Source organism: Odocoileus virginianus, chromosome 1 (assembly GCF_023699985.2).
Source record: "Odocoileus virginianus isolate 20LAN1187 ecotype Illinois chromosome 1, Ovbor_1.2, whole genome shotgun sequence".
In the NCBI taxonomy this organism is placed as follows: Eukaryota; Metazoa; Chordata; class Mammalia; order Artiodactyla; family Cervidae; genus Odocoileus; species Odocoileus virginianus.
Genome location: NC_069674.1, coordinates 45,609,828 through 45,626,353, shown reverse-complemented (window position 1 = coordinate 45,626,353; position 16,526 = coordinate 45,609,828). Strand labels below are relative to the sequence as shown.

Sequence of the window (16,526 nt, the reverse complement as noted above, 5' to 3'; positions counted from 1 at the left end):
TATGAATGTGATCTTAACTCCCATTGCAGGCTGGGCAGTGGCCTTTGTGAACAAGGAACTTTCAGGAATCAGTCATAAACATTCCCGTCACATGTGCTAACCTCCGACTGTTCCACCTTCTCAGGGGAGGGGTTTCCTTTCTGCCAAGAAATCTGATTCAGCCTTGGTTTTCTAAATAAGCCCTGAGAAGGGAGAATCCAGAAGGAAAGGACTTCCTTTCCCTTCTCAGGGACCAGAGGTCCAGCCAGCAGGTTCTTCCTCATTGGTTCTTGGGCAGCCTGGGTGGAGTTTCATCAGCGACTAGACTGGTCAGAAAAGTCATTTCAGTTCACTTTGCTTCATTTTCTGTACCTTTGGGAACAGTTTGGTGTCCATAAAGGATATGCAGTTAAGCTATTGTCTGAACGTGGCTTTTCCTGATTACCAGGAACTTCAGCTATCAGATCATTGTTCAAGTCTTTTCAGCATTTACCCATCCAGCCATGACTGTTGAATTTTTTATTGAAAAGCTGAACAAAGTTATTGAAAGTTACTAAACTGTAAGAGATTCAAACAGAGTCTTTTTTCCTTTGCTTCACAGACACAGCTCTTCTTCCTTTTCTATTACTCGTCAGATTCTGAAAAAACATTCTTGGCTGGACTTTAAAAATACCATACCTATCACTTCCCACTGTGCACACTCATATCACCCATCTGAGTGGTTCTTTTATCTACTCATAAGCAGGGTTATTTACTTCTGATTAAAATAGCATTTTATTTAAAGTCATTATCAGGGCAAATTCAAAGCTGTTCAAGTAAAACAAGCAATAAATCAACTGTAAGGTGACCAAACCAGTGCTTCTGCATTTCTAGGTTATTACTTACTGTATTTTTTTTTTTAAGAAACCGTGTGTTTATCAAATAAGTACTTAACTCTGAACTCAGGGGAAGAGAAAATAATTGGCAACTGTTCCCTGCCCCCCAAATCAGACCAGTATTCTTGGCCTCCTCCTTAGTAGCTTTCTCTTATAATCCACATCCTGTTCATCAGCAAATCCCAGGGTCTTCCTTCAAAGCCATTTTCACTGCTACCCCCACTGGTGCTAGTCATCAAGCCCAAGCCATTGGCATCAATGACTGGGCTTGTTGCAATAGACTCATTATCTGGTCCCTTGTTCCCACAGCCGATTCTGCGCTCAGCAACCAGAATGATGTCTCTAATAACTTATGCAGTCACTTGGAATCAAACCCCAAGTTCTGGCTGCGGCCCACAGAGCCCTCTAAGATGACACCCCCAGATATCATGCCTCTTCCCACTTTGACTCATTCAGCTTCAGCCACACTGACCTTTTTGCTCCTCCTAAAACATTCTGAGCATCTGTCAACCCTGCACAGTGGCTGCGTCCTCTGACCTGGACATACTTCCCCTGGCTATCTATGCGATTGGCTGTCTTACTTCTCTTAGCCTCAGAGATTTCCATCACAGAGTCCTGCCCCAACCACCCTGTCCAGGATGACATTCCCACTCACCATCTCCCATTTTCATCCTTGCTTTATTCTCCTTCCCTTGTCACCACTGGCAAATTATGTGCTTATATCTGTCCACCCATTTACATTTCTGCACTTTAAATTCCAGGAGGGTAAAGATTTTTGTTTCTTTTGTTTCTCATTGTATCCTCAGTGACTAAGATAGTGCCTGACACATCACAGACCATCAGGAAATATTTGATGAATGCCTTGGCCCCCTCCCTGGGTGATTTTTGACTGACACTTGTTCTCTTTTCCACCAGCATCCCTTTGTGGTGGGAGACACATCCAGACTAGGAGGACTCTATAGTTACGGCTCTGGGCAGCTGCAGCACTGATGTATTTAAGGTTTTACTTTTCTCAGTCTGAAGAAGAAAAACCTATATAATACACAAATATTGAAATACTCATATTCTCGTCTCCTTACCACCCACCTCTTATATAAAGTGCATTCTGAAAGCATAAATAAAAAATCACCAGGACAGGGTGAAGAAAGACCTCAGCTGAATCACAAGAATTCTTAACTGCTAGGGAAACTCATTGACTTTGAGATTGTAGAAAGAAAGATACATATAAATACTTGCACGATAAACCGTATTTACTAATTTCCTGAATGTTTGGTCCTTACCAGTAAAAAAAATCGCTCCTATTTGATCGAGGGAGAGAGGAAGTGATGGAGAGAGATACTAAAAAACAGTCCAAAGTGGGTTTAGCCAGCAGGTTAACAGTGTTCGCTTTGAGTCTAAATCAGTTCAGACTCAAACTCAAAATCTAATCCCTTTTGGTGCCTGGGTTAAGATGTAATAAAAAGAGAAACTCAACTAAATCCTGTACTAGCAAAGACAGGGTAGATGGTATGTTAGAGAGATGACCATCAATAAAAATTAAATGATTAACTGGGAATTACCCCCTTTTCATGGGTCTTTTAATTAATCAAAGCCTTAATAGAATCTTTTCCAATTGCCTGGCATCCACTGCTGCCTCTGATACTGAGATTCAAAGAAAACAGATGTTAGAACGATAGTATCTTGAAGCCAGAGGGATTCTCAGACCTCATTTTACAAAGAAGTAAACAAGACTCAGAGGGGTTGGAAAGGTCAAACTCAGAAGGTTCATTTTCTAAATATCCATGAGATGGGAACAGTGTGCCGAGGCTTTGGGCAGGAGCCAGGGCCCAGCGTCGAGAGCGGCCATCAGGGAGCAGCTAGGGCATCGCAGGAAACTGTTGGATTTGAAGTCAGAAGGCCTGAATTTAGAGTGCTGCCCTCGTCGGTGATTAACTGTGTAGCACTGGGCAGGCTCTTGGCTGGGGGGGAAAAAGCCCTGTTTCCTAATTCATAAGATAAGGGTAATGAAGACACAAGGTTACCATGAGAGCTAAGTGGAAATACCACTCATGACAAAAAATTTAAATTTAATCTCTGCTGGCTGTACTAGCAGATGATCCTGGCACTTTCCAAGGGATATCTTTTTTTAGTTTGCAGAGTCAGTGGTAGTAGTCCTGTTTTACAGATGAGGTAATGGGGGCCCAGAAGGTTTAAAAACACCCTCAGGGTCACACAGCCAGTAGATGATGTCGATGATCTTGCACAGTTAGCTTCTAGATCTGGGGGACTCCAGGAGCAATCGCTCATTCCCTGACACTCACACAGCACATGGCAGAGGCTTCAGATACGTTTCATGAATAAATATCTGTGGGAAGGAAACATATCAAACAAAAATAAGGCACCAATTTAGTTTCCCTGGAAAGCTTTGTAAACTTCTGAAAAGTCATGTACATCAAATAAATCACTCCCAAAGGTGTTTTTAAGCCAGAAAGAAATAAACCAAATCATTGATATGTCAGTGTTGGGATTTATGCATTCAGAGAATATCCCTTCAACTCCATCTAAAGGCACTTTGCTAAGCAGTGATTCACTATTCTGACACAACTGTTTTAAAAAGGTCAAATTTGCATTTTATGGGACATAATGTATACTTTATGATATGATAGGGTTTCTTTTATAATTCATATGGACAGTATATTTATATCCTTGTTTCATGGGATTTTAAATTATTACAGAAGAGTTTCTAGTTTTTATGTATTGTATTTTGCGTTGGTGCTTATACTTGCCAGACTTACAAAATGCCAAACTCTTGACCAAGGCTGTGATCTTCACATTTTTTACTGCATTATTTCTGTGGGAATGACTATGATCTGCTTTGTAATAATCTACTTAAAATCTGCCTATGTTATGGGGCAGGGGGCTATTCCATAGCTGCTGTCCCCTCCACTGGGGGGTGGATGAGGCAAGTGGAGTGAAAAAGTGGGGGGGTCACTATTGTCTTGCCCTTGTTTAGTTTTATATGATGTTGTTGTTTAGTTGCTACATCATGTCCCACTCTTTGCACCCCTGTGGACTATAGCCTGCTAGACTCCTCTCTCTGTCCATGGGGTTCCCCGGACAAGAATACTGGAGTGGGTTGCCATGCCCTCCTCCAGGGGAATCTTCCCAGTCCAGGGACAAAACCTGTGTCTCCTGCATTGGTGAGCAAATGCTTTACCACTGAGCCACCAGGGAAGCCCTCTTGTGTATGATCCCAAGGTTTAAAAAGTAACTCCACTGTTCTCCTAATGGGGAAAGAAGAGAAGACAAGGATTTAGCAGTTTGTGTGATATAATGTATCTTTAGGGGGTTGGTTTGAAAGAAAAGTCAGTAAAGAAAAGCATTTTAGGAGTTAGGATTCTTAGTCGGTGTTTGAGATGAAATGCACATAATCATGGAGAGGAGCTCACATTCTCAAGAGGTCAGTGAGAATAAAAACCTCTGAGGGACCGCAAATGTGCGGTCATAGTGGATCCACCTCATAGTGGATCTGCGGTTTATATGTTCATTGAGACCTGAAAGATAGCTGCGCTGTTGACATCTTTGTCCCTGCTTTTCTTCAAGCCAAGTGGATACCATTGCACTCCCGTCCTGTCCTGGCTGTTCACCGGAAGAGGGCCGCAGAAGAGGTTCTCAAACTTGTTCCTCTCTGCAGTCCAGGGTTCAGAGCAAGGCCAGTGGTTATGGATTGGTCACCCCAACTTCCTGCCACACCTGTTCACCTCAAGCAGGCCTCTGAGTGTTCTGAGTTTTTGATATGTTTGAAAACAGGGTGTGTCTACTTAAAGGACTTTTCTTTTGGAAACTTTGAAAGCCACCTGCAAACTAAAAATGCTGGGTTTTACTTCCACTCCTCTCAGTGTGTTTGGGCAATGTTATTGTTAGATAATCTCTCTGGTTTCGGTTTTCTCATGTGTAAATGTCCTAAATGTAAGATAATGTTTGCTAAGAACCAGCTATGTCATAGAAATTTCTGGAAACATCACTAGCAGCGTTACTCTTTTATTGTAGCTACTTAGTTGCTAAGTTGTGTCCAACTCTGCAATCCCAAGCAAGCATGCCAGGCTTATTACTCATTTACTAGTACTCTATGATAGAACTATCATGATAATAGCACATGCACTGCTCCTGTGCCTTGAGTGTTACTGAGATAATGAAGAAATCTAGCTGAGGAGCCATTTTCTCTTTAGCTTCTTCATTAATGAGTAAAACAGAAGTTAATGACCCCAATGACAAAAGGCAGGGAAATGATCTATAGTCTCTGTTACAGAGGACTCTCTTTTCTGTAATGTAATTGCATATTTACTGAAGATATTTTTATGAACAAAAAATGAACAAAAACTTTTTCTCAGCAGTTGATTGGTCGTCTTGTCAGTGATCTAAAAAGTAGCTGGACATTGTGATGCAGTTTTCAAAAAGATACCTTGCACTGTTGACCCACTGAGTGGGCTCAGCAGATTAAAATCTGCTGAACCAAAGAGTTTTTTTGTGTTGCTTAGAAATACTTAACATTTAAAATATGTACTATTTGACATCTTAATTAAAACATTTGCAGGTACTTTCAGAATAGTATTGATTTTGACCTTGGAAGCTAATGTCAGGTTAGCTGATTTGTAAGTGGGCAGCCCTGTGTCTCTGCCTTTATTTTCACATCTTTCAAAACTTATTTCCACCCTCATCACTCACCACTTGGCTGCTTTTTCCCCAGGTTTCCGGAGGCTTTTTTCTGACAAGACAGAGCTGTGTCAGGAGCTCCCTCTTGAGGACAGACTCGTTGAAGGGACTTAACCAGCTTCCATTCAGTTAGACACTGCAGTTGGGTCACATCTCAATGCAAGGGAGAAAGAAGATTTTGCAAGACACAAAAGTTAATTTTTTGTTTTGTTTTTTTCACCTTTGTTTCCATCAGGTCAGCCACCATCCTCCTATCTCTGCATGTCATGCTGAGTCTGCAAATTTTGTTTTCTGGCAAGGTAATGTGCCTCTATCATTTTGTGTAACACTATCATTTACTGTAAATGCTCATTAAGTGGGCCCTGAACTTGGATCTTGCTGGAATAATCTGTACCATTTGATGTTCTTGCCTCTCATCACTGAACAATAACTGCCATTTGTTGATTTCATAATTAAAGTTTCCGGAGGATAATTTGACAGTCTCCTTCTTTAAAAATTCTCAGTCTTTGTCTGGCCCTTCACCGTTGTTTATTCCTGTAACTTTTCCCTGTATCGTATTCTGCATCCATTTGAAATGTCTCGTGTATTTCAAGAGACATTAAATATTTACAGTCATTAGACTCTAGACTGCAGAGGGTTCTTTTGCTTTTTAAAACTTTAAATTTTATTTCTGAAATTTTACATTGCCAATTTTTTTTTCAGTTTGGGGGTAGTTATTCCTCTGTTCAGTTTATTATGTTTTTAATTTTGGGAGGGATGGTTGCTCTGAAGACAAAATATTGCTGCTAATATTTCCTAAATGGATTAATTAATTGTGTTAACTTATTTATTCCATAGTCAGAGCGTGCTATAAAAAGAAAATTTGAGCATCCCAGTGTTTTGAACCATGAGCACATGTCAGTTTTTTAAAAGATTATTCTAACTGGTTAACACCTGATTTGCCACATGGCCTTTTTTTTTTTTTTAATGTATCTATAAAATTTAAAAGATAAGAGTATTTTGTGGAAAATTTCCCTCCCCTATCCCAGTTCCCAACCATCCAGTTTCTCTCTCTGGAGGCAGTATTGCTAGTTTAGATTACAAGTACCATGGTTTCCTTTTTGAATCTTTGCTACTAAAATTTAGAATTGAAGCTTGACTGGAGACTTCTTTTTCATTAAAATACTTTGGGAAAAGTTTCCCATAATGTCTCTGACCTCCTAATTGCCGTGTCATTGACCTTGTAAGGACTTTATTGTTATTATTACTTTAGTTATATGTTATTTAATGGGAGGGGTCTTCTTCAGGCACTTTCTGTGTGCTCCTTACATCAATCACAGTTTTCTCTTCAGCTCCTTTCTCTTCTTCCTCATCAGCTTCTTCCTGGGCAGTTCCACCTCTCCATAAGTCCATGACTGCCAAATCTTGTTTATTAAAAAAAAAAAAATCCATTTTGACATTTTTCTGCCTCTTAATTAGATTGTTTAGATTATTTACATTTATTATGATTATTGACATGTGCGTGCGTGCATGCATGCTAGGTCACTTCAGTCGTGTCCGGCTCTTTGTGACCCCATGGACTATTACCTACTAGGCTCTTCTGTCCATGGGATTGTCCAGGCAAGAGTACTGGAGTGGTTTGCCATGCCCTCCTCCAGGGGATCTTGTGATTATCGACATAGTTGGGTTTAGATCTGGTCTCTTGTTTGTTTTCTGCCTGTCGCACCAGTTTTTTGTTCCCCCTTTTCTCTCGCTCTCTCTCTCTTTTCTTTTTTAACCTTCTTTTGTATTGTTATATGTGATTCCATTGTATATTTTTTGTTGCTTTATTAGCTATATGTCTTTTTCCATTTTTTTAGTTGTTGCTTTAGGATTCATATATCTTTAACATATCACAGTCTCTTTTCAGGTGTTAATTTGCTGCTTAACCTATAGCAAAAGAAACTTTAAAAAGTGTCCTTCTATTCCCCCTTCCCCAACCTTTCCTATTGTGGACAAACATCTTACGTATATATGTTATAAACCCTGTCACACATTATTACTACTTTGCTTTAAACAACCAATTATCTTTTGGGGGGTAACAACTTGCTGAGATATATACTGTACAACTCACCTAATTAAAGGTACAAATCAGTGGTTTTTAGTATGTTCACATAGTTGTCCAATCATCACTACAGGAACTTTGGAACATTTTCATCACTCCAAAAAGAAACTTCTTCAGCCAGTACCCACCTTTTAATGGCTCCCCACCACCATACCCTCCTGCCTCTGTCCCCCTACCTTCCAATTTCTGTCAACCTCTTCCATCCTGATGCAACCACTGATCTTTCTGTCCCTATAGGTATGACTGTTCTGGACACATCATATAAATAGAATCCTGCAGTTTGTGCTCAGGGCCTCCCTGCTCCCGGCCCATCTCTCTCCTAGGCCAGGCCTTGCCCCGCTGCTGGCCTCCACGCCTTCACCGTTGCTCCCCTGTGGTCTGTGTGTGGTCACCTAGCAGCCAGAGGGGTCATCTGTCTCTGCTCTTCTTTTTCTATCCCTGTCCCCCTCATGGCGCCACCGCTCGTGCATGCTGTAGAAATCTGAAATCATCCGCAAGTTCTCCCTGTCTGTCACAGTCTGCATGTAATAATGTCACCAAGTCCTATTTTTGTTTCCTTAGTGGTTCTGGGACCACTTTCTCCACTGCATCCACTACCACTGTCCTGGTTCACGTCACCCTTATTGATCCTTTGAGCAAATACAGATCACCCGCTTCTCATCTCACCTGCTTTTGTTCCATTTTCCACATTGCTGCCAATTGTCTTGGCAAAGTCTGTATCTAAATCACATCAATTCTCTGTCTGAACAAACACCTTGTTTCCCCCAGTGCACCCAAATCAGCGATTTAAGAAGCCAAGCTTATCAAGCCTGCTGTTTTTTGTACTCAAGCTGTATTTCTACTCTTCTCTCTAAACAACCTGAGACCCACAGAACAGAACCACACCCTGTTCTCCCATATCTCTCACGTCTTCTGCCTTAAACGGCCTTTTCTCTGCCAGGTGAACTCCTATCTATTCTTCCAAACCACAGTTTAAGTTGCCCTTTCAGGGCCTTAAGAGGCCCGACAAGCCTCTTCTCCAAGCATGGTGGTCATCCTCCTTCTCTGGTTCCATTTCACTGTATTTGGACATACTCAGTGATAGCCCCTCATGGGGGCCTTGCTTCTTTTCACTTCTGTATGCCTTTCATACTAGGAGTTCTTCCAGGGGGTCGGGGGCGGTGATCCTTTGTAGTTTTAGTTTCTCTAATTCTGTTCCAGGTACTCATTTGCTATTTACATTGAATAATGATAAATTTTATTATGAAGAGATTATCCTATATTGTGATTAATCGTTTATCCAGCCTGAGAAACCTTTGATCTACCTAGCTCTCCTGCTAAATATGTAATACTCAGTATTCTTTCATTTCAGATGTGAGATGGAAAAACAAATTCTGGGGCAAATCCATGGAAATCGTTCCCATTGGCACAACCCATGTGACTCTGCCAGTGTAAGTTCTCCTTCTCTGATTAGGAACTTGATAGAATTTAGGGTCAGGGTTTGGAAACAGGATGCCCATTATCCCCCGTGGTGCTGAGTGTGTGGGTTTTTCTTTTAATATGTTTGACCGTAGCTTCAAATGTTTCTCGTTTTGACAATCTCACATTTTTATTCTCTGTAATGGAAATACTTCCTGGACACCAAAGTTCCCTGAATAGAGTTTTTAAAAATGTCATTTCTACTTTCTAACACAATTAAGAATGATAATTTTTCTTTAACATTGTTGTTCTGCCTCACTGTCAAAAATGTTTTTAAAGAAAGCCATGACTTTGATCTTTCAGGGATTGTTGATACTTATTCATAAAGCAAAGTGGTAATGGTTATGGTCTCTGGAGCTGGAACTCATATGCTCGCATTGCTACTTACTAATTGCAAATCCATGGGCAGGTACTTAACCTTTCTGATCACCAGTTCCCTCATCTGTGAAATAGGGATAATAAACCATCTACTTCATAAGACTGTTGTGATGATTAAACAGATATGGAAAGCACTTGAAATAACACTTAAAATAGTCACATGATTCATGTCAATGTATGGCAAAAACCACCACAATATTCTAAAGTAATTAGCCTCCAATTAAAATAATTTAAAAAAGATAATACTCGGCACATAGTATGTGCCATGAAGTGTTTGGTTTGGTCTTAATACCATTATCCTCATAATTATTATTTCATTCTGTAAGTCATACGTGGAATACTTTCTCATTGTAAAAGATTTAAGATATTTGTATCTTAGGATTTATATATAAAATATATACGTATGTGTATGTACAGGCACACCTCGGAGACATTGCAGATTTGGTTTTAGACCCCTGCAATAAAGTAAATATTACAATATGAATTTTTTTGGCTTCCCATTGCTTATGAAAGTTACATATTATGTATTTCAGAGACATGAAGTGAGGAAATGCTGTTGGAAAAACGCTGTTAATAGACTTGCTCTACACAGAATTGCCCCAAACCTTCAACTTGGAAAAACTACAATAGATCAAAATCTTCCTGTAGACATACGTGCCTACATATATGTACCCACACATGTATATACATAAATACGTAGTGCACGTGTCTGCCTGTGTATACATATGCGTGTGTGTGTGTGGAGATGGAGCACACTGTGGACAACCTCTCCACCCTCCGCTTGTCACTCTCCTTTCATAGTTTGGTGACTTTAGACACCCCTCAATCTGGTTCAGTTTCCTCCTCTGTCAAAGGACGGAGTGGGTTGTTTCAGGAGACCCTCCCACTTCCAGTGGAGCCTCTGTAGCTCCAGGGTCTGACTGCTGCCCCCCACCTCACCCATGGGGAGGAAGGTGAAGGCTCTTAGACCACCCAGCATGGCTTTCTTGGTGTTAGCTCTGTAAATGAAGGTATAAGAAATTCATTACAGGACTTGTTTTTGAAATGCTTGTTTGCATTTGCTGCTGACTCCTCTGGGAGCTGTAACTTTCCCTTTTCCCCCCTTTAGTTTTGGAGATCATTTTGAGTGGAACAAAGTGACTTCTTGCATCCACAACATCTTAAGTGGGCAGAGGTGGATCGAGCACTATGGAGAGATTGTCATCAAGAACCTGAATGATGATTCCTGCCACTGCAAAGTGAACTTTATAAAGGTAACCTCGGTGCCTGTGAGCTGTGGCCCCAGACAGGCCTTGGCAGAACTGGGCCTCAGGGCACAGGGTGTCTTGGGGAAGTTTTCACCTTCATTTTTGTGCCAGGGCCCCCTGATCCCAGCCTTACCCCTCTCACTTGGACCAGGGTCACAGTCCCTCCCAGCCTCCTTCCTTTCTTTACTCCTCTATGGTCTCTCCCCTGTGAGTCAGCCAGAGGGACCCCGTTGAAACATAAGTCATCATGATACAGTATGGATGAGCCTGGAAGACATTATGCTAAGTGAAATAAGCCAGACACAAAAGGACAAAAATGATTCCATTTAAATGAGATACCTGGAGCACCAGATTCATAAAGACAGAAAGTAGGATGGTGATTTCTGGGGACTGGGAAGAAGGAATAGGGAGTCATTATTTAATGGGCACAGAGTTTCAGTTCGGGAAGATGAAAAGTTCTGGAGATATATAAGGCAATCATTATGCACCTTTGTGAATGTACATAGTGCCACTCAATTTTACATTTAAAAATGGTTGAAACAGTAAATATTATGTATGTTTTAGCACAGTTTAAAAAATGAAAGTCACATCATATTTGACCAAAATCCTCTGACAATTCCCATCTTTCTCAGAACAAAAGCTTACATCCTTACAATGGCCCATGAGACCCAGTAGAGTCTGCATTCCCCACCCCCATCACACACATACACACACCCCCTTTTTTCTCTCCAACCTCGACTCCTGCCACCCCTCATCCCCTTCCTTCCTCACCGTCCTCTAGCTGTACTGTCCTTCTTTCTCCCTCTCCACTTCCTTATGCTTGGGGTCCTCTCTCCAGATCCTTCCACCAGCCTTGTTAGTCACCCTCTTTCATATCGTCAGAGTGTTTATCACCACCTACAGGTGGCTGGCTCGCTGTTGCTTTAACTTGCTTATTTTCTGCTCCCCATACCCTCCTTGCTCTTCCTGACTCCAGAAAAGCAGAAGCCTAATCTGTCTTGCCCACTGCTGTGGCTGATGCTTGGCAGTTTTGCCTAGCACACAGCAGAGTCTCGTGCACATTCAAGGATAAGTGAACAGCTTTTCCTCAGGCAAAGAGCCTGGAATCATCTGCTTACCTATCCAACTTTCCATCTGCCTTGATTTCAGCCCGTTTCCCCACCTTTTCTCCCTCCTGAAATTCCCTCTTGCCTGTAAAAATCTCACATATACCAAGTGGCCTTAAAGGGTTACCCTCCTCAAGGAGTATTTGCATCTAATTAAGGTCAAAATCATAAGCCAAGAGATTAGGTTCTAACTGGAATTTCACACAGTACCTCTCTGTACCACCTGCAGCAACTGGGGGCATTATGGAGAGATGGCTTGGGGTCTTTATTATATCCTGTAGGTCAAACTGGGTTGTAGATAGAATTAGTAGTGATTTGGCATAAAATAAGCTGGCTCTGGTGGTAAAGAACCAGCCTGCCAATGAAGGAGATGTAAGAGACGCAGTTTCCATCCCTGGGTTGGGAAGATCCCCTGGAGGAGGACATGGCAACGCATTCCTGTATTCTTGCCTGGAGAATCCCATGGATAGAGGAGCCTGGAAGGCTATAGTCCATGGAGTTGAAAAAAGTTGGACATGACTGAAGCAATGCAGCATGCAAAGATGACCCTGCCTTAAATACTTCATCTAAGGTCTTTCCAAAAAGAAGCAAAGGAAGCCTGAATAAGGGATATATATACCTGGGAGATTGACAGATAATAGATAGATTGATTGATCGATCCAGGTGCAAGCTACCCTGCTTTCAGAAATTTCCCCACAGAAATGTGCTTCACTCCCATTTATACCATCCATAAATGGTATGGTATACCATACCTGGGGACCAGGGAACATATTTTCATAGCATGAGAGATGAAAAGAATTAGAACACTGGATGTGCCTCTGGTGTTGAAAAAGAATCTGAAAGCAGCAGTCATGTGTGGAGCAATGACTGCCTCTTTCTGTGGCTTCCCAGTAAGTAATTGGACTTACTGACAAATATCTCTACAGAGAAAATATGACTTCTGCTTTAGAATAAATTTAAGAGCCTGGACAGTGTTTGCTTTCGTTTCTACATGACTGGAGAACTCACTGTTAGATTTCTGATTAATCCCTGAGGTACTGCGATACTCTGCCCTTCCTCCCATTTTTACCCTGGACTTGGAATGGGGAAGCCAGTCCACCAGATATGGCCTGGAAATTTCACTCTATTTTATTGGTTTCCAAATATGGGTTCTGTTTTGGCTGAAAACAGTAGTAGAATTTTTTGATTTATGGAGTAATGCCTTCTGGTCTTTTGCAGATTTTTAGGGCAGGCAAGGAAAATTGAAAAACTCAACTCTAGGGAGTTAGCGCTCCCTCTGCTGACCGCAGTGTGGTACTGTATGTGTAAAATCCACAAGGCTGAGCCTAGCTGAGCTATTCTCAGTCCAGGACCAACTCAGTGGGAATGTGGATTGCATAAGGTTCCTATAAGTTAGATGAGCAGATCTGGTTTGGGGGGGAAGAAATTAATAGTAGGAACTGAAAGTTGATTGGTTTACAAACTTGGTAAAAAAAAATGGTTGTTTACAAAGGATTGTCTAGTTCCTTGAGAGAAAAAGTAATATGAGTTACATTTTTTTTAAATTGCAGTAGAGTCCCAGTGACAGGCGGGGAACAGCTGTTCTGGAGGGGGCTTAAGGCTCAACCCCCACCTGATGGATGAGCCCTTCCTTCCTGCAGTTCATGATGTGAAAGTAGATAGAAAGTTATGTCTTACACAAATGTTGATGGTTGAGTTACAAACTATAAATAAAGGGCTAGCTTTTAATTTTTATTAAATAATTAAAAGTATGAATTTTTTTTTTAATCCAGAACCAACGAACCATATGCAGCATGGAATCATTCTTGCGGATTTCTTTCCTCTTCCTTTTTTCTCTTAACATTCATCATAAATTGACTCCAAAACACTAACAGATGACTCTCTTTTTACTACTAGGCAAAATACTGGAGCACTAACGCCCATGAGATTGAAGGTACAGTGTTTGACCAGAGTGGAAAAGCAGTACATCGGCTCTTTGGCAAATGGCACGAGAGCATCTACTGCGGCGGCTCCTCCTCATCGGCTTGCATCTGGAGAGCGAGTTAGTATCTGGGTTCGCTGGGCGGAGTAAAAGGAGGGCGTGGCCAGAAGAATCGCTGAGCAACGGGAGGGCGTGGCCAGAACCCCCCTCCCCCCGCGGGTGGACCTCAGCGTCCGTTCAGTATATCCAGCCTCCCTTTGAACTATGCTAGAGCTCCTGGCTCTTCTGTCATTCACCTAGTTATAGCTCAGACTCATCCTCATGCTTATCAACAGTACCTCTGTTGGGCTGGTAAAGTCCTGGGTTCTGAATCCCAGAACAAAACCATTGATTATTGGTGGTCGCACATCATTCCTTTGTCTATACCGGGCACACAAGAAACAATATTAGTGAAGTACAAGACGTCATTCTAGAGATAGGGAAACCTTACTGGAAAAGCAGAATGACCTACAGGAGTTAGGGGCTCCCCTAGATTTTCCCAATACCATAAGACACTCTAATCTCTCCTGTAATTCTAGAAAGATGCTAAGTGCATTAAGCAGATGGGGGGCGGGGGGCGGGAAAGGGTAAGGAAGCCAAAACTTCATAACATGTCCCCTAAAACATTTAAGAGTTTAGCCCATCTTTTCATCTGATAAATATCTTCCTGAGTCATGGCTATACTCTAAAACCATTGTTCTTAGAGAGTACCCTTAAGATGCTTTAGGCTGATCAAAATAAAATCTAAAAAGGAAAACCATTCTAATAGTGGCTTAAACCATTAGAATATGTACTGTTACTTAACAACAAGTGTGGAGGGGGTGGCCCCAGGGTTATTACATAGGCAACTTACCTGTCTCAAGAACATAGATCATTGAGAACATATTGTGCTTGCTAAGTCGATTCAGTTGTGTCTGACTCTTTACGACCCTATGGACCATAGCCCACCAGGCTCCTCTGTCCATGGGATTCTCTGGGCAAGAATACTGGAGTGGGTTGCCATGCCCTTCTACAGGGTATGTTCCAACCCAGGGACTGAACCTGCATCTCTTATGTCTCCTGCATTGGCAGGTGAGCTCTTTACAAATAACACCACCTGCCACTCCCGATATGGCAGTTATATTTCTTCTCCTGGATGCAATATGATTGTTTCAGTTCAATATCATATTCTTATGTGACAGCTCCCTAAGCAGAGGAGAAGTCAGGATGGAAGAGCTTTGTTCTGCTGTGACTCTTTTCTTCTCAGGAATGAAGAATTTCCTAGTATCCCCCAGCAAATGTATCTTTCTATCTTGTCTGTCTCCTTTTTGTTGGTGGTGGTTTATGTGGGAGGCCAAATGTGGTCCTTGTTACTCCATCTTCCTCTTCTGAATTCAGAGTCTCCTGCAAGGCTCTGCTCTTTTTTAAAAATCATTTATTTATTTACTGTTTTATATATTTTTGGCTGTGCTGGGTCTTTGCTGCTTCGCGTGGCCTTTCTCTAGTTGTGGCGAGTGGGGACTCTTCGTTGTGGTGTGCCGGCTTCTCATCATGGTGGCTTCTCTTGTTGCAGAGCATGGGTTCTAGGGCGCGCAGGCTTCAGTAGTTGTAGCTTATAGGCTCTAGAGCAGTTTCAGTAGTTATGGGGCATGGGCTTAGTTGCTTCGAGGCATGTGGATCTTCCCGGATCAGGAATCAAAACTGTGTCCCCTGCATTGGCAGGCGGATTCTTATCCACTGTTCCACCAGGGAAATCGCCAATTGTGTGTTTGTAACTTGTCAACCTGAAGTGGAACCAGATTCATCCCTTAACTGATCTGTGACACTGGGTCAGCAGGAGAGATTCTGATGACCTTAGATTAATCCCCTAGAAAGAGTACAAGGACACCTTCACAGATGAGTCAGCCATTAGCAAGAAAGGGAGATGACTGTAGAGTGGGCAGCCAACAATGTCTCTTTCAATGGGCAGTATCTGCATCTTCCACTGACAGAGAGGTTGCCATGAAGCTAGAAATGAATTGGCACCACTCGCCACCTCCTTGGCTTCAAAGGTTCAGAGGCACACATGACATTTTATGAGTGAAACACTCATTCTCCTTTGCTTAAAGAATGTATTGCAGATGAGAGTTACCATCTGGTCCAGGTGTTAAAGTAGTACCTTGACAAAAGCACACTGTGTGAGCTGTTATTCTTGTTATTTATTGACTTTATGTCTTTGTTTATGGTTGTGAGCATCCCTGGCCTGTCTGCAAGAAAAAAAAAAAAAAAACAGTCTCCACTCTGGTGACTGGAAGACTAGGATGTATTTTTGAAGGCACAATAGGAAGCTTTGCTATTATTTTTATACTTAGGATCCAGAGAACTAGAATTAGACAAAATGGACTTCTGAACCCTCAAAAAATGGGTCTGCAGAAAAGTTCATGGAAAGCATTTGTATTTGTATGTATGGACAACTAGAGCTAAGGCTCAGAGTAGACTATATTAGTCTACATTTGATTTATCCAAGACATAAATTTAGGTCTATTTAGCTTGATTCTTAGCTGGAATTAAAATTAGGGCAGCATGACTGCATTAATCTGCTTTGGCTGCTATAACAAAACACCACAGACTGGCTGGTTTAAACAGCGGAAATTCATTTTCTCACAGTTCCAGAGGCTAGGTATAGGCAAATTTGGATTCTGGTCAGAGTCTTCCTTGTGGCTTGGCTGCAGGTGAGGGCCCACCCTTCTGACCTCATTATACCTTCTTCAATTCTTTAGATACCTCATC

At 41.7% G+C, this 16,526-nt stretch overlaps 1 protein-coding gene across 3 annotated transcripts in view; it reads left to right on the top strand.

The window, feature by feature from the left end:
• The window catches only part of OSBPL3 (oxysterol binding protein like 3), a 198,280-nt gene that overhangs the window by 168,933 nt on the left and 12,821 nt on the right, over positions 1 to 16,526 (top strand). For all 3 annotated transcript variants that reach the window (XM_070467611.1, XM_070467622.1, XM_070467606.1), the window contains 4 exons: positions 5,782 to 5,845; positions 8,981 to 9,059; positions 10,574 to 10,718; positions 13,715 to 13,859. In XM_070467611.1, the coding sequence (XP_070323712.1) occupies positions 5,782 to 5,845; positions 8,981 to 9,059; positions 10,574 to 10,718; positions 13,715 to 13,859 (433 nt within the window). The remainder of the gene's footprint in view (positions 1 to 5,781; positions 5,846 to 8,980; positions 9,060 to 10,573; positions 10,719 to 13,714; positions 13,860 to 16,526) is intronic.